Below are 18,157 nucleotides of genomic sequence, written 5' to 3' on the forward strand. Positions count from 1 at the left end.
CTCATGTGGCGAGCTGGAGCCTGGGGAGGGACAATCAGCTCAAACCCATGTCCAGTGTTGGTCAGTGCAGCTGTGCCTGCACTCCAGCCACAGGAAAGCTTTTCAATAAATTTCCTTGGCATCACCTGAGCTGCAGCTCTGTTCGCGTCCCCTGCCTACCTGCAGTGCCGCTCCTGGGTTGTCCTGTGCCCTGGCCTCTCTCACCCATCTCTCTTGCTTTTGGAATTTTCTGTGCTAGTTTCTATCCAGTTGAGTTTTAGACATTTAAGCCTGTGGTAAATTTTGCCTGATGTTGTCTAAGCACCGAAAGGGCTATAGTCTGCAAAGCTTCTTTTCAGTAAATTCAGGATTAATGAAGAAGGCCTCTCTATTGTTGGAATGTCTAATACAATTATCCACTGAATGAATGGACTAGGCAGCAGTGGAGGGCTCCCAGGTTTGTGGCAGGGAATTGTCTGTTTTAACATCCATCTGTTTTCATTCCCTCTGATCCATTATCATTCACCTAGAGTTATAACATGATGAATATCATTGTACAGAATGCCATTTGATGCTGGGGGGAAACAAAACCACTGTAGGTCTGCCTTCTATTGAAAACACGAAATTGCCGTGGTGGAAGGAAAGGCATGATTGATTCAGAGATGCTGTTTCAAGCAGAGGCATCCTTTCCCATGTGGACTGCTTGATTTTGTTAATTCCTTTGGATGACCCTTGTGCTGCATCTTTCGACAAGAAAAAATATATATACAAAAATGAGAATAACTCATGTTATGGGCAATCATAGTGCTGCTGAATTTGTGGAGTTAATTGAAAAAAATAATGGTATTCACAACTTTCCCCAGAAGGCACCTTTGGTTTATGCTCCCAGTGACATTAAACTCCTGTATGTAAACATGGGATGAGAATCTTGATGACCCTGCCGACAGGAAATAAAGAGAGAAACTTTACAGGCAATTTCCACTGTCCTTGTTGGTCAGCAAATTTGGAAGTGAATGAAAAAAAGGCAACTAGAAATGCATATTAATGATGGAGGGCCTATAGCACAATGGGAGTGAGATGAGTCCTAGCAAGAGGAACTGTTAAAAATGCCCCAGTTTATCTTTTTAATGACTTACCCTTATGATGTACTTATAAACAACATAGGAATTACCTTGTAAATATAAGGACAGGCTCACCAGTGTAAAAATAACTTTGTGAAGTCAGTGCAAATCCTTGTTTCTAGAAAGTGTCCCTTAAAATACTGGCAAAGCAAATGCAGTTGTTAAACCCAATCCATTGTTAAACTAGGTGTATCTAAACTGAGACCTTTAATTAACATCCCATCCCATCTCCGGGATCTTGGTTGTGCCTTTCAAATACCACACATTTAAAAAAATGCAGTCACTTAATGAAACAGGAGAGGAAATACCCTTTGGAAATCCACAGTCCTGCAAAAGGCAGGGCAGATAACTGTCTGGCTCCCCACTAGCCTGTAATTACCCGAGGAAGCAGCTAGATTTAGCTATCTTCCTTCTTTAATTGGCACGCAAAAGATTATAGGATTTTATTAGGACACAAATGACACCGATATGAGTGTGATTGAGGCATGCAATGCATGACTGACTATTTGCATTAAGAGGCTTTGCACTACACATGGGATTTCTACCTTTGGTTTTAAATGGCTTAAATTTAAATGACGTTTCTATGCTACATTTTAAGAGGATGATATTCGTTTTAGCACTTGTCTAAGTAAGGTAGGGCAACGCTGTTGCCAGACACCAGAAACCCTTCTCAAAGAGCCTGTTTGGGCCAGGTGGAAGGGGGTTAATTTTTGACTGCTCTGTTGTTACAATTGGATCAAGAACATAAGGAAATAGTGGGGAAATGGGCATTGAAGTGCCCACACAGAAACCTTTAATGAGTGTGTTGGACACTCAGCTGCCAGCCTGCCACTTCTGGGGACACCAGCCTGAGGAAACCACCATCCCAGGTGATGGCTGAGCTGGAACACAGCGGGAGCAGATAGCAGGAGATTCTTTTTGCTTCCTTATATCCATGGCTCCCACTAACTCTGAATTTCCTTCATGGGTTTTTTTCCCTTATACATGAATCTCAATGGATTTCTTTAGTCTTTATTTCACAACATCTTTCCAACAGCCACCCCCCAGGGAAGGTGAAAGCAGCTGAAGTAAGGAATTACGGCGATTGAGTCCAATGGAGCAAAGCCAGCCCTACACAAGGAAGAGTACCCAGAAGTGATGGTAGCATGCTGCAATCTCTTAACTTTGTGCAATAAAAGATGATAACAGGAGGATTAAGTCCTGCTACCACTGTGATATGTAGGACGGCCCAGTGCAGGAGCCCTGATCCAGGCACACCTTCCTCAGGGTTGGCCTTGGCACCGGGCACTGCACAGCTGCGCAGTCGGCCACCAAGGCAGTCCCTGTCCCAAGGGAATGCCTGAGCACCAAGCCTTTGGCCAGGAAATGCTGGAGAGAGGAGAGGGCCTGAAACTGCAGGGAATCAATAAAGGAAACAGCCCCCTCCCGCATTGCAGAGCCCGAAAAAAACCCCAACAAGATGAATGGAGCAGGGGCTAATGGACAGTGTCTCCTGTCTCCATCTCCATGAGCCTTAACCCTCAGTTCCCTTACACTGCTCCGTGTCCCACCTAGCTCTGATGTCCAGCTCCCGTGTCCTGCACCCCCATCACCAGCTCATTTCCCAACTTGTCCCTTGACACGCAGACGGTTCCCTAGCTGATCCCTCTGCTCTCTCCCTCTCTCTCAGCTCTTCCCGTGTTCCCCAAGTTGTCCTGAACCCCCAAGCCTGACCCTCGGTTCAGCGTTCAATCCCCAACTCCTCCTGCAGCTCGTTCCCTGTCCCAGGCTCACCCTCTGACCTCCAGCTCACTCCTCGGCCCTGGGCTCATCGTTTGACCCCAGCCCATCCCGCAGCTCAGCCCCGCTCCCACCGCTCGCCTCAGCTAGACCCCGTCCCCGGCTCCCCTCCATGCCCTCGGCTCGCCCCTCCATCCCTGTCCCGGCCCGCGGCGCTGCCCCCTCCGTGTCCCGGGGCCGCGGGGCGGGAGCCGGGCCGGGGGAAACTTTTCCCGGGGGTTGGGGCGGGCGCCGGCGCCCCCGGCCCGCGCTGAGGGGAGGCGAGGCGGCGGCGGGGCGGGAAGGAGGAGGAGGAAGGGGGGGGGCCGGGGGCACGGCCGGGCCTGCGCCGGGGAATGACGCGCAGCTGGCAGCCCTGCTCATGCGCGGCCGGCCGGGCGGTGCTAGCGCCGCGTCCCAGCTCGGGGAGAATGGGGCGGCATCCGGGCAGCGCCGACTGAGCGGCTTCTGGGGGCCGGGGCTGCTCCGCGCCGCGGGCGGCCGGGCTGGGGCGGGCGGGCGAGCGCCATCCGGCAGCGGGCGGCGGCGGCGGGGGCGCCGCGCCGCGCCGGCGGGGGGCTGCGAGCCGCCGGCGGCGCCCGGCGAGGAGGGGTCGGCGGCGGCGGCGGGCGGCGGCGGCGGCGGCGGCGGGCGGCGGCGGGGGCTGCCCAGGGATTGTCTCGCTCGTTCCGCGGCAAGAAAGTTGGGCGGCGAGCGCGGCGGCGGCGGCGGCCCCCCCGGCGGTGCGCGGCGGCCGGAGCGGGGCCCCGGAGCGGCGCTGCCCCCGGGGAGGGGGCGCCGCGCCTGGATTATCCCGAGCTGGGTCGAGCCTCCTGGATCTGCCTCTCTCCTCCGCGCCGAGTGAATCCGAGGTGTCCTCGTCCTGATCCAGATAAATCTTCCCCCCCTTCTCTTTTTTTTTTTTTTTTTTTTTTTTCCTCCCCTCCTCTTCCCGTCGTTGCTTTTTTTGGGGGGTGGGGGGAGGCGGGGGGTGGAAATTTGTCAAGGTCATTCCGTGGATTTAATATTTTTTGTGTGTGTGTGCCGCTCGCCCCACCGCCACCGCCACCCAGCCTTGCTCTGTGGATTATCATCGCCCTGGATCCGAGGCTCTGAACAGCAGGATTTTTTTGTTGTTGTTGTTGATTTTTTTTTTTTAATTATTACTATTATTTTTTAAGGGCTCCGGGGTTTGGAGAGGGGAAGCGGTGAGTTGGAGGGGGGCGACTTTACTCTCCCCCCCGCGCCCCCCCCACTCCCACCCACCCCCCCCTCGCTCCCGGCCTTCTCATTTTCATTTTTTAAAATTTTTTTTTAATTATTATTATTATTTTTAAATTTTTTTAATTTGCTTCTTCTTCGGCGATGGATGGGAAAATCCGGCAGAGCCGGAGGTCGAGGTCGCAGCGGGACCGCGTGCGGCGGCGGGAGGCGGCGGCCCGCGACCCGCGGAACCAGAGCCCTTCCTCGGGCTCCGAGAAGGAGCCGAGCCCCGGCAAGGAGAACGGCGGCCAGAACTGCACCGCCCCGCGGGGCCCGCCGCCCGCCGCCCGCGCCGCCCGGCCCCCGCGCCGCCGCCGCCGCGAGTCCAGCTCCCAGGAAGAGGATCTGATCGATGGCTTCGCCATCGCCAGCTTCAACACCCTGGAAGCGCTGGAGGTAAGGGCGCCGGGGGCCGGGGGGCTCTGCCCTCCCGCGGGGCGGGGGCTGGGGAGGCGGGGAGGGGGTTGGAAGGGAAAAGGAACGGGGGGAAGGAGGGGAAAAAAAAAAAAAAAAAAGGATTTGAGAAAGGAAGCGCGGCGCTTTCAGGCTGCTGAATTTTGCAAATAGCAATTAACGTGCATTAATCCTGGTGTCAGCCCGGGGGGATCCCGGGGCTGCGGGCAGGGGGGTGCCGGGCCGGCCCCGGTGATCCGCTGGCAACTTGGCTGCCCCCCCTTCTCCTGGCTGCTTCCCTCCTCTGCCCGGCTCCGGCCGGTGCTCGCCATCACTCCGGGCAAGTCCAGTGTTTGTTTGGGGTTTTAATTGGCTGCAAAATATTCCTGGCGTGTTGGGATGGTCCGGCATTGTTGTGAATGGTGGAGCTTCCCCCCTCCCGCCCTCCTTCCTCCCGCTCCCCCCTCCTCCAGCTCGGGAGTTTGTGTTTGCATTGCCAAAATGTTACTTTATCTGTCTCCGGAGATTGTTAGCAAATGGCTAGTGTTTGACATTTTGTGGAAAAGAGATGTTTAAATGGATAATAATCCCTCGGTTGTAATTCCCATTTTTGAAGTAATTGAACAAATTCTTCATCTCTTGTTGACTGTACATATTTTTCTGGTGTTAATAGGCTGGCAAAAAATATTGCTTGTCTAACTTATTACAAACAATATTTGCTGAGCAAATACTGCCTGCCTTGTCTGAGCTAAGTTAAGCAGAGCAGGAAATTTAATATTTTCAGAGGGGCATTGACAAACCATGACTTTGGCTTTTGATTTTTGTTTTGTTTGTGTACAGTTGGAAGAAGTGAGTTGTGGAGAGGAAGCACCTCACAAGTTGCTTGTTGGGTGTAAGAACTTGAATTCCCAGTAAATATGAGCAATTCTGGTGCTTTTGCCCACTTTGTTTGACACACCATGGTGGAGATGTGGGCAAAGTTTTGGGTGCTCTCCTTGCTTTGGATTTCCTGCCTCTTGTGTATCTGTTAACCTGTGTTACAGCAGTGAAGAGTTGTGCGTGGGCTGATGAATTCTCTGATTTGCCCTGGGATCTTTAATGCCTTTGGCTCACGCTCTGAGGTCCCATTTTGTTCCTGGGCTTTGCTGCTCCCCAGCCCACCCCTCCAGCCACGCAGGCCTCTGGTGGCACCGTGGTTGTTTGGAGTTTTTTGCCTGTAGGACCAACTCCTGAGAGTCCCAGGGATGGTCCCTGTGTGCCCGTGGAGGTGCCAGGGGTGGCCTTGGCCATCTGCCCTGGTGGCAGGACCCTTGTTTGGGGAGCTAGGGGTTCTGCTTAGCAGGGACATCCAGCCCTGAGCAGCTCTGGGTGTGCAGGTGCTGGAGAGGCAGGATGGTTTGTGTTAGCTTGGTGATGGCTGCTCTTTGGCTTTTTGTGCTGTCATTTGTGGGGTGTTGTCCTGACAGGAAAGCTGACTACTTTGTGTATGCAGAACTGATAATGAGTGAGCAATCTGCTCTCCTGTGCCTCTAAACCGAGCCCTAGACCTGTCTGTATAACCTTATTTTTTTCTTTTTCTTGGGCATGCTCTTAGTCAAATATGCATCAGCAGATAGGTCCAATTAAACCCCTGAGTCTCTACTGAGCTGTCAGGGAAGAAAGTAAAATTCATCTTCCTGCAGAAATTTTCTACCATGATGAGCACATTATCAGGAAATAGAATTCAAATGATAGTGCAGTCCCTCCAGGCTGATGGGGAAAACTCTGGGCTTTTCACATGGGGAGAGCCTTGTTATTGAATCAGCCAAACCTTGATAATAAGGTACACAAGGGTAAAAAGTGACCTGAAATATCTGCCACCCCAAGGTACTTCTGTTTGTGGAAGCGCTTCTGGTTTTTCTTTAAAAAGAAAAAAAAAAAGTCTTTGCAAAATGATCCGCTTTAAAATTCTTGCCAAAAACTTCAATGCCACCTGAAATTAACCCATTTCTGCTATATTTACAAGCATGTACGAGAACAGCTTCCTGAAATTAACTGATATCTACAATGTTTACCAACATGTCAGAGAACACCACCTGAAATGAACCTATTTCTAGTATATTTACCAACACGTGCTAGCACGCTTTCCTGAAATTAACTGATTTCTACTCTATTTACCAACATGTAAGAGAACACCACCTGAAATGAACTCATTTATAGTGTATTTGCCAAGATGTTAGAAAACAACGTGTGCACCTCTGCAGCCATGGTGGTTGACACCTCAGAGGGAGAAGTGTGAGCAGAATTCTCCTGTTTCACACCAACCAGGTGTGTTATGTTTCAGGTTGTGTTCTTGGAGGTGATGACGGTGTGCATTCCCTAAATCCCTGTGAAACTAAAAAAAAAAGAAAATACATTGTGTGGATTTTTTTTTTCCACTGCTTTGGACCATGGGTGATGTTTGGCAGATGTCATGCAGCAGCAAGGGAAGGGGATGGTCAAGGCAAAAGCACTTTAAAGCAGTATATGGCCATGGAAATGAGTGAAATGGCAAGGTCATTTTGTGTGGTGTGGAACTGTGTTCTCTGATGAACTTGACTGCAACAGGTGGTTTTCTTCTGCTTTGGAGGAAATCTGTATTTTGGTGCATATTGGTTTTTTAAGAGGATTTAAAATCTGCTGTAATGCTTTTTAAAAAATAAATAAAAATTGAAACCTTCTATGCCCATGAGGGGGAATAAAGTTAGAAGTGAGTGTATGGCTTAGGGACAGTACTGAACAAAAAAAGTATTTTATTTAATTTTTTAATCCTTAAAAGGAACTTTTGTTGCCTATGTGGTAGTTTATTGTGGTATTCTAGGTTGGTTTGTTTCTTGATGTTACAGTGGTCTCTGATTATGTTTAACAGAATAACCAAGGCTTGGGTTTCCCCTTGAAATGAAATTTCTCAGTGTTTAGGTAGAACTTAATGGTAGAATCATTTGGGAGAGGTAAGGTGGTTTTTGGTTTGTTTTTCTTTGTATCTCACCATATTGTGAATTCCCCTTCCCCACTGCAGGAAATTCTTACTGCTGGTGTTCCTGTAAATAAAGGGTGCTTTATAGAATAAATATATGTATTCTTCCTTTGTGTTGACCTGGGAGTATGAACAGTTAAGGTCAATACTGAAGGGTGGCTTTGAGGTCTCCTTTAGCTCTCTGGTGTGAATTTTAAGCATTTTGTATTTTAATTCATGTGGCAATGTTTCCTTTGGCAGTTGTCATCTGAAAACCATGTGGCGATACTTGTGACTTATTTATCTCCTATCTTACCATCTTCCAAATAAAGACTGAGTTGATTATATATATATATATATATTTTAAATTAAGTGAAAAACAAAGCCCCACAGACACACACGCAGCAGCCTCTTTCTGTGTAGAAGTTAAAACTTCTCCTTTCTCTTCCTTCCCCTGGATCTTCCTGTACAAATCCAGCTCAGGTTTCATGCAGTTTAGGGCTGATGTGTGTGTGTGTGTAGTGGTGTTTTATTTGGGGTTTTTTAGTACCCAGCCACTCACCACGACTTTGGACTTAACCTGGAAATGTAGTTTTGGCTTGGGGTGGTCAGTGAGACTGGAAAAGCCACCAGGAGATGGGTGCAGTGCCAGGGCTGAGGAAAGGGGGATTTCTGCCCTCCTTCCAGAATGAATGGTGTGGATGTGAGCATGTGTGTATATTCATTACGTTCAGATGAAGCTGCTAATTATTCTTGAAGGTGATTGGTGAATCAGAGCGAGAGAATCTAAATGAGTGAGTCGGTAGTTGAGGGCTCTCTCTGATCATAGCTGTTCCTTTCAAGTATGAAAAACAGCGCTAAAAGGGAACTTCATCAGAATGTTAATGAATGCGATCTTTGAGAGCAATTGTTCTCCCAAAGTAGTTGAAAAGACAAGGGGTTGTGTTTTCTTTTTGGCTGTTGTTTATCATTTTTACAGATTCCGGCAAAGCTTTGGAGCCCTGAATGGAAATTTTAACTTTCTTGAGGGGCGGGTGTGTGTGTGTGTAGGGTTCTTTTTGAGGAATGTTTAACCTGTTTACAGAATCTCGTGGAGAATCCCTGCTCAGACGTGTGTGGAGTGTTGTGCAGAAGCCGCCCTGAGCTGAAAAGGGGCAGACCTTGACTCGCTGCACGTGGTGTTGGAGTGGAGATGCTGCCCTTACAAGCGGAGCCGGGGCCCAGCTGTGCCCCAAGGAGATGAATGCTTTCCCCTCTCCCTGTCTGTGTCCAGAGCTCTGGCAGTGCTGCCTCTCAGCCCCTTCCTTCCCTGCTGTTCCTGCCCGCTGCAGCAGAGCTTGGACAGCCTATTGCTCCTAGTAGGCTTCTGGACAAAATCCATGAGTGCTCCAGCTGTCATCTTGATAAGGCTGTTTTCACATGTGTGCTGTACACTGTCCTGTTACTGTTGCTCTGATCTCTCATTGATAAGAAAACCAATGTATTTAGCTGCAGTTTCCTGTTCCAAAGGTTTTGTGCTGGCTCCACTGACCTAGCGATGGAACTTCTGATTTGTCACCATCTCTCTCTCTCTCTGTCTGCTTAACAGCTTAGATTTTTCCATAGCTATGTTTTAAAACAAGTTTCTAGATATTTAATGTTTTTTTCCTTCTACTTAATTGTCACGTGCTGGTGTATCAAGCTAGCGTTTCTGATGGCCAGTTATTCCTCTTTAAAAGTGCTTTTAACCCCAGGAAAGCTAATGATTTTCTGGATGATGCTCTAAAGGCTCTAAATGCCTTTTGGTTTTCCTGAAGGCTTGCTAGTCTCCATTGATTTGTTCTCCTAGCTGTTGATTTTCTTTCTTTTTTTTTTTTTTTTTTTTTTTTTTTTGCATCTTGTCTGAAGCAGGTACTTTAGGTATCTTTGTTGAGGAGTCAGAGGTGATTAAATCAGAGGGGGAGAGCTCTGCAAAGCCTGAAGAATATGCTCAGCTGGGCCAGGAGCTGGGGGGAGCAATGTTTCCTACAAACCTTGGTGGGGTGGTGAGGAAGGATGCAGCTCTTCTGCTGGATGGGCAGTTCTCTGTCTCATGGGTGAAACCTGCCAGGGCTAAAGGAGTGATGGGGTGCATGGCAAGTGCAGCCCCTGCCTGGGGCCATCCCTGCACCTTTAGTGCACATAAAGTGGCTGCAGGGGTGTTGAAGAGAGGAAATTGCCTGGAATTGCTCAGGGGTCACACTCATCCCTACCTGAGGTTTCATTTTTAACTCAAACTGCAGTTGATTCTGTCTATCTGGGTGTTTTGGATGACCTTTTAATATCCTACCAATTTTTCTGAAGTCATTTCCCATAGTATAACTGCTCAGGCTTTCTTGAGCACTGAAACCTGGGGCAAAACGTGAGGTGAAATTTGCTGAAATGTCAAGTAGACCAACCATCACAAAGAAATTCAGAGGAAATATTCAGTTTTAAAATTAATTAGAATCTATACCATTTTTAAAAAATAAGGTACTGTGTATTGCACAGGTAAGATATTTTTTTGTAATAAAAAGGACATAATAGAACTAGTGTTCCACTTCATTCAGATAATAAATGTTTACTTGCAGTAGTGTATTTGACTTCATGCCTAGTAAGAACTGAAAACTTTACTGTGCTCTCAGTATGCTAAGAAGATGCACTTTTTATCGTTTATCTCAGTTATTTCACAGAATGAGACTGACTGTCACAATGCTGCTTTCTGGGAAAATGGCAGTGAAGAATGGAGCTGGGTAGGATGAGATCAGCCTGGTGTTTCGTGTTGTTTCTTTGGTGGATCCCTGTGCTCTGCAGAAGGGCTGGTGGTCATGCAACTGCACTTGTGAAAAAATTCATTTTGGTGCAGAGGTGCTGTACTGTGGCTGGAGACACATTGATAGAAAGGCTTTGGGGTGGTTTGGTTTTTTCCCCTTTTGCTTCCCTGCTTTTTTTGGGTGAGGTGTGAAATTCTCCATGCACAGCCACAGCAGGCTGCTCCCCTGTGTCAGGCTTTGCAAGCACACAGATCCCAAACCTGTGTGCACCTTGTGTGGGTGCAGCCTTGTCAGAATGTGCTTGCGGCTTCAGCTTCTCCAGCTTTGGGCTTTGTCCTGGTGGTGCAGGATGAGGGAATATTGTGTAGTCTGTGGTGCTGCAGCAAGTACTCGAAAGAGAACAGTATCAGCAGAACTGAAACGCTGTTTGCTGCTTGATGCACTTTGGGTTTTTTTTAAAATAAAGATTTGAAATACAGTGCGTAGGGTGTGCATCTTGGTATCGGTTGTAGGTGAACATCCAGCTCTAAGTGAGAACAATTTCCAATTCAGTGCACTTTAATGCCTCCAGTTTATCATGGTAAATGTATAAAAGAGTTTTATGTAGGTGAAGTGGCTCTTGCTGTTTAAATGTCTCCTGGCTCTGCTGTGTTCAGCACAGTGGGGGCTGTGACTGTTCCAGCCACGGTCTTGTGAGACAAAAGACTTGGAGCACAGTGTTACCAGCCCTGGTCCATCTCCTTGAGAAATAGTCTCTTTTTGAAAACTAATGAACTATTAAGAATCCTGCTCTGATGCTGAAAGAGGAATCAGTCTTGATGTTCCAAAGCCAGAAACACTGAGCATGGAGGCAAGGGTTAACCGGCTCTGAGCCGCCCAGGCACAACCGACCTGTGCCGAGCTGTGGAGTTGTCGGTCCAGTTCCTCTGGTGCAGGAGTTGTGAAAGCCGGGCAGGTACAAACTGCACCAGCTGTGGGGCTCCCACCTGCACCAGCCAGGCCCCAGTGACAGGCAGAGAGGTGAGTGTCACCCTTTGCAGCTTAATTATTTTGTACTGAGTGACTAGACATGAAGTGCAGAATTACCTGGCTAACAGGAGCGTGGGGCAGCTGAGTGCACTGTGCTTGGGTGATCCTGGATGAATGGAGAGTGTTTCCTTTGTAGCTCTGTCTTGCTTGGAGCCAAAAAGGGACTGAACTTGAACAAAAGTTGCATCTGCAAGGTCAGTGGTTGGCATGGATAAGGGGATTGAAGGGATCAAAATTATTTCCCTGCGCCACTGGCTGCAAAACATGGGCTTATGGCACCATTCCTGTCTCTCCCTTTGTGCTCAGAGCAAAGCTTTTTAAATCTTGTGCTGGCTATCTATAGTGCCACACAAACGTGGCAATTTGAAGTTAAATGTTCTATTTTGAGGCTGCCGTGCATGGTCAGCAGGGCAAGGAGCTGTGCTTGGGCTCCTCTGCTCTGCCCACAGCCTGCCTTGCTCTCTCTTCTGCACAGGTTGTCATAGAGAGGAATTGAGAAAATACATATGCATGATGCAGTTGTGCCTGTAGTCTGAATGTGAAGCTTATAGTGCTTGTGGTTTGATATCATTGTGTTACCTTGCCCTTCAACAGATGTTCCTTCATCTTCAGAAATATAAGACAGTAATTGGTGTTTTGCTGTTTTCCTCCCCAATTTTAAATATAGATTGATTCACTCTGGTGCTAGGGTGTCCCTGACCGAACCTGTACTTAGTGATGAGATGCTGAAGTTAGGAGCAGCCCAAGTTGGGAAACAAATGGTAATTGAGAGCTGCTGGTTGTTGAGTGGCTACTGAAGGACTCCAAACTTGTTCCTTTAACCCCTCCTCATCCTTACTGAAGCTGCAGCTGTTTTCCTTGGAGCTCTTATTTGTAGAGAGGAGGAAAAACCCCCAAAGAGTTTCAAGGAAAACAACATCTCAAAGCTTACAATGACATCAAGTGCATCAGGTAATAAAATGCATTATTGCTCTTGATGTTTTGGTGGCTCTTAAATCTCTCTTGTAATGCTGTGGAAGAGGATGTGCAGCCTCTTAACTCCATTTAGCCTGAGCACATACCTGCACTCAGGGGCAGTGAGACTCAGGATGGCGTGCAGCTAAGAGATGTTTATGGAATCAGTCACACTTGATATAAAATAATTATGATGTTTTGACATCTTGTTAATAACTTGCAGCCATTGGAAGAAATGGAATGATGGCATTCTCAGTCCTTGATGGAACCTTGGCATTTCTTTCAGATTGTAAAATTAAAGAAAAAATGTGAAAGCCATTAAAATAGTTGGATGTGGGGCCTGGGAAAAATGATGGGCTGCTTAATTGAAAAAGTGCTTCATTCCAATTGAAGTTCATTCCAGTTCAGTTCTGCCCATTTCCTTGCATCTGTAATGGGGAAGGAAAAGGGCTGATCCCCCCAAAATCTGTCTGTGAGAGCATTTTGGGTGTCACTGGGTTCTTCATCTTATCTGTGAATGAAGTGGAAGGAAATCCTAGCGAGCATTAGACATGAGAGAAAAGTCTTGTCACCTGTAATGACTAAAATCCCCTGAAGTGTTGCCAGCGTGTACTTTAGGAATCATATAATTATATGATTATTGAAAGAGACATAAAAGACCTCATGGCAAAACCCTTAGAAAGGGGGAGGGAGGGAATCCGTATGCAAATAAAGATATGCAGAATTTGCTGTCTCTCTTTTTTTTTTTTTCCCTAGTTATTTTTCAGTCCAAAGCTCAGTAATTGCTTTTATGGGGATTACTTAATAAAACTGGGGCATGCAAAGGAGGGAGAAATTGTTTATGCCAAGTCACAGGGCTGGCTCGAAGTCCTAGGGAGTTGGAGTAAAAATGGATTTTTAAAAGTAAAACTGCGAAGCGGGTTTTGTGCTAAGAGAAAACAGCTATTTGTTGCAATGTTATCCTACAATAAAAGTGTTTTGTGGTCTGGCGGTTAAGCAGAGGGGTCCGGAAGCTGAGATAACGGGGTTTTCTTTCTGACTCCACCACAAGTTTCCTCTCACGGAGCTCTGGGCAAGTCCTTTCCTCAGTGCCTGTGTCAGCCGGGCTGTGCCGCTGCTGGGAGCTGGAGGTGCCACTCAGGGAAACTCCTGTGACGCGTTGGAACTGCCTCAGCCTGACGTGAGTGCTGTCTGTGCATCACCAGGAGGTGATGGGAGAGCCTCTGATGGCAAAATCTGCTTGCACAAACTCCTAGGGAAATGTTTCTCCTTCTCCTCTGCCCCATGTCAGCTGTGGGAGAGCCTTTCCCGTGGCATGCCCTGCTCTGGGCACTGCTGGTGGTGCAAATGCAGCCTGAGATTTCCCTGAGCTCTAGTTCTCCTCTCACAGCTAAAACACAAGCCTTGACTTCAGGCTTCTTAAGTTCCCCTAAGCTTCATCAGTCCTTACTGATGCTCTGGATTTATAATCTTGCTTCTCATAGCAGCACTCATTCATGCCTTCACTAGGAAACTCTCCTGATGCAGAACAGACATATCTCAAGAGAGGTAGGCAAAAACCTACCTTTTGTTGCAAGGTAGGCAAAAACTGCCTTCCCTTTTTTTCTCAGGCTTAACTAAAGCATTAAAAAAAAAAGGAAAAAAACCTGTCCTACTACTATTAGTGTTGAGTTACTGAATATTTTGCAAGATCTGCCCAGGAAAGAACACCATGATTTAGTCTGGTATTCTAGTTTGGCACTGAATAGTACGAAGTTGTGATACAAGTTTGCTGGTGCGATTTTTAGCTGAAAATGACAATGGTTTTCCAAGCAGATGGATTTTATAACTTGCCTGCCATCAGCTCATCCATCAAACTCCGCAGAGATCTGTGCATTGGTGTCAGTGTGCACATGGCAGTGTTGTTGATTACATCAGACAAACTGATAAGTCCCTTGGAGCCCTGTTCCCACTCCCTGGGCAGCCCTGGGGTGGGTTTGGCAGCAGTGGGGGTTTGTTCCCAGCCTGTTCTCACTGGCAGTGTGGAGCTGAGCTGTGTCCTGTCCCTGTCCATGGCTGTGGCTGCAGCTGCAGGGCCAGTGTGACTTGTGCAGGGAGGGACACAGGCACTGGTGTTTCCAGTGCTGTTTGTGGTGGGAAGAGGGGTGATGAAACATGAGTGAGAGCCTCTGGGCTGCACAGGGTCTGCAACTTGGTTTCACACAGATTTTGCATACTCGTACGTGACTTTTTTTCCACGTTGCTGGAAGATGCTAAGTCACACAGAGGTGTGACTGGGAAATTAAAGTTTTAGCTGCATCTAGGCAAAAGTGATTGCAGGGCTCAATCAGAAAAGGTTCCCATGCTCATTACTACGTCTCCTGTACAACTTTTAGGCTTTTTGCAGGGAAAGATGCTCTTTTTAGCAGCTGTTGGATAGAGGAGCCCCATGTTAACATCAAGCTCATTTACCCTGGTTAGAAAATGTTTTGGTATGTGTAGGACAGGCTGTTTCCAAACCAAAGGTTAAGGAACTGCTGTAACAGGACCTGTGCAAACTAATGTAAACTCCCAGGTGACACCTCAGACAAACAGCTATATGCAGTTGGTTTGCTTGGTAGGTTCCCAAGAATTATTTTTGAAGTTGGATGTTTTTTAAAAAAAGATGAAAAAAGAAAAAATGGAAATGGTTTACACAAGCTGTTTCCAGAGGAAGCACAGCTGAAGGTAAGAAACCAAAGATGCTATGTCCTGAGAAACACATGGATGGATTGTGGAGTGTCTGAGTGTGTTGCCTGGTTCTCCTCTGCTCAGGAGATGCTCATGGTTTTATAATTATAAAGTTGCTGGTCTCCAAACACTGTAGCTCTTGTGCCACAGCTCTGAGGCCACAATGATAGTAATAATATTCTCTCCTGTGACTCTTGTGAGGTGCTGTGCTGCTCAGGTGCAGTGTGTGGGTTCCAGGGGAGGCTGTTCAAGCCTGGCTCTCGGGCTCTGCTTTCCTGCTCAAAATGTATCCGTGCATTTGCTCTGCCACTGCCAAAATAAATGCTGCAGACAATCCAGGGCCAGCAGTGTCATCATCATCAGGTTACTGAGTTTCTGCCTGAAGGTCAGCTAACTGTGACTGCTACTAAATAGCTGTTTGCTGATATGGTGTCTGCAATCGTACACCACGCCTGGTGGCACGTTTGCAGTGGAGTTTTGGCATGGGGCTGTGTGGCCCAAACAGGGCATGTTTGATGATAATTGTAAGGTTGATACAACCTGCAAAAATACTGATTTGACCTAAAAAAGGACAGAGCGTAAACTGTGGGTGTTTATCTGTCTTAAGTACAATGTGCTGGCCATCCAAAATGGAATTAATTAGGTTTGCTGTCCTCCTGTGGCATGGGATGGGGTCAGCATTGGGGTGGTCTTGAGCATTGTGGTGAGATGCTGTAATGCAGAGCATGTGTCAGCACCAGGGCTGGTGAATGGGCAGCTTCTGGTGTTTCCTGCAGGCAAATAAAGCTTGTCTTCCCTTGGGGTGCTCCTTAGTTTGTTCTTTTGTGTATTTCTGATTATTTGCTAGTAACCTGCAGGTGAATTTTCACTGTTCAGTGCTCTTACCTGGACAAAAAGGAGCAGCTACTGAAGAGAGGGAATAGATTTTTGTCCCAAATGCAAAATTAATTCTCCTTGTTCTTTCATGTCTTCCTCCTTTTGTGCTTGTGTGTGTTAAAATTCCCATTCCCTGTTTATATATGTTTAGCAGATGAAATCACTGGTGTTTTTTTCCCAGTGTTACCTTTACAGTGTTATGAACATAAGCAGAATGTGATTATTCACTGTGTCTCTGCTGAATACTGTAGGAATAATGGGTCTGTGCCTAAAGCATAAAGCCAGACACATAAAACATGCAGTAAGAGTACAGACATGGGGGAAAATGCAAAGTGTAGCTTCTTTTACCAATTTTACTGGAGCATTCTCTCTTATTTTGAGCTAGGAGGAAGTTAATAATGATGTGAGACGGGTATTTTGATGTGAGGGAGCAGAAAGTGGGGAGAGTGTGGGGTCCCTTCCCAGCATGGCAATCCGTGTTCCCTGGGGGCAGTGACAGCTCCCAGCAGTGCAGCTTAACTGGTGTGCTTCTGGAGCTGAGAAAACACGGGGGAAAAATCACCTGGCTTTGTGTCTTCATGGGGATCAAACCTTTTCAAAAAGAGTGAATTTTGGCATCTTGCAGTTTGTTCCTGATGCTGGTGAAAGGAACAAAAATAGGCTGTGGAGGTTTTCCCACCTGGTGCATCCCATGGCTCTGCCTTCCCAGGCAGCTGCCAAGTCAGAACCTCTGGAATGTCTTTTTGCAGGTGCTTTTCAGGAGGTCAGAATTTGAGTTGCAGCTGAATTACAAAGTAAAACCTTTGCTGTGATGCACAAAAATGTTTTGGACTTTCTCATTCTTCTAATGATACCTTGCCAAGCTTTCAAGTTGAATGAACTTTAAATATCACCTCTGTTTAGCAGCATTTGAACTTTGTTTTCTACTTCCTTCAGTCTCAAAAAAGAAATAATATTGTGTCCTCTTTAGACTATGGCCACTGAAATGGTGTTTGTCTCTATTGTTAAAAAAAGAATGAGAATCTGAGTGCCTAATTACCTAGTGCTGCTCCTTTTAATTTTGAAAGTTCATTCTTTGTCCCTGCTCTCTTTAATGTAGATTTTCTAAACAGCATCTAAAAATGTGTGTCTAAAAGACCTAATTAGTGTTGATATTTCAATATCTGAGCTTATAATTCAGCTTTTTTAATAGGGCACCTGGGTATCAGCACTAAATATGAAGAAAATTGAACCTATCCCAAAAGAAAGTGCGTGTAAATTTAATTGGGGATGGGGGAAGAAATAACCCTTAAAGTTCAGACTCAATTATTTGTTTGGGAACACTTGGAACGTGTCCCAGGGAGGGAAGGGGGAAAATGGTATTTAATTAATGCTTTACTAATACCATGTTCACTTAGCTTTATGGCTTTTGAAAAATTTGCCTGAGCAAAGTGGTCCTGGCTGAGGTGGATGTCTGTTTGGTTGATATTTTAAGTCTGATACAGCATTGTTCACACCTTCTTGGAATGTAATACAGGAATAAACGGGAAACCCAATCTCCTTAGCACCCTGAGTCACACAGACAGGCCGTGCTCCGAGACAGGGATTTATTTCATGCATGGTGGCCTAGACATGAAACAAATGTGTAGAAAGGGGAATTATGTAGAATTGAAAGTGACAATTATGCAAACATTCCAGTTGAGGAAGAAGTAAATTCTTCTCTTTTTCCATGTGCTCAGCTTCAGAGCTAACGAGCAGCCTCTTGGGGGTTTTGCTCTGTGTGTTTGTATCTGTCATATCTCTCTCATCTCTCTTGCTTCTTGTTCTTTTTTTTTTTTTTTTTTTTCCCGGTTCGACCTTATTTTCCCTTTTGTTCCATGGAGTCATTCAATCTTTGTACTGCCGGGTTTGTTTACCTTGCCAGAGGAAAATGTTAGCACCCTTCCATTTCGGAGCCCAGGGCCGCTGTGCTCAGCCCAGCGCCGTGGCCTTCGCTCCCTCCCTGGCCACAGGAACACGGTGACTGATGGCATCCAAACCCCTTGATTCAATTGTTTTTTTGCTTTTTGAAGGGAGGAGAAGCTGGTGAGAGAAGAAACAAGCTGTGAAAATAGCTCTGTGCTTAGATGGACACCCTTTTGCAAAGCTAAACAACTTGATCTTCCACGCTGCTGGGTAGTTCCCGCGCTTGCAGAAACAGGGGGAGAGCGAGCAGGGAGCTGGGGCTGTGACCACTTTAATCTGACATAAGTATGTGTTTTTGCTGAAGGGGATGGTCCTTTCCTGCCCTGGCTGCTTGTCCTGATTACCTCCCTTGTGCCAGCACTAGCGTTTATGCTGCCAGGAAAACT

At 46.9% G+C, this 18,157-nt stretch overlaps 1 protein-coding gene across 16 annotated transcripts in view; it reads left to right on the plus strand.

Moving 5' to 3' along the window:
* The first annotated feature begins 4,223 nt into the window (after nt 1-4,223).
* The window catches only part of FBRSL1 (fibrosin like 1), a 495,650-nt gene continuing 481,716 nt past the window's right edge, over nt 4,224-18,157 (plus strand). For all 16 annotated transcript variants that reach the window (XM_058036818.1, XM_058036824.1, XM_058036832.1 and 13 more), the window contains exon 1: nt 4,224-4,517. In XM_058036818.1, coding sequence (XP_057892801.1) covers nt 4,224-4,517 — 294 coding nt within the window. The remainder of the gene's footprint in view (nt 4,518-18,157) is intronic.

The sequence above is a fragment of the Melospiza georgiana genome, chromosome 18 (genome assembly GCF_028018845.1).
Source record: "Melospiza georgiana isolate bMelGeo1 chromosome 18, bMelGeo1.pri, whole genome shotgun sequence".
Taxonomy (NCBI): domain Eukaryota; kingdom Metazoa; phylum Chordata; class Aves; order Passeriformes; family Passerellidae; genus Melospiza; species Melospiza georgiana.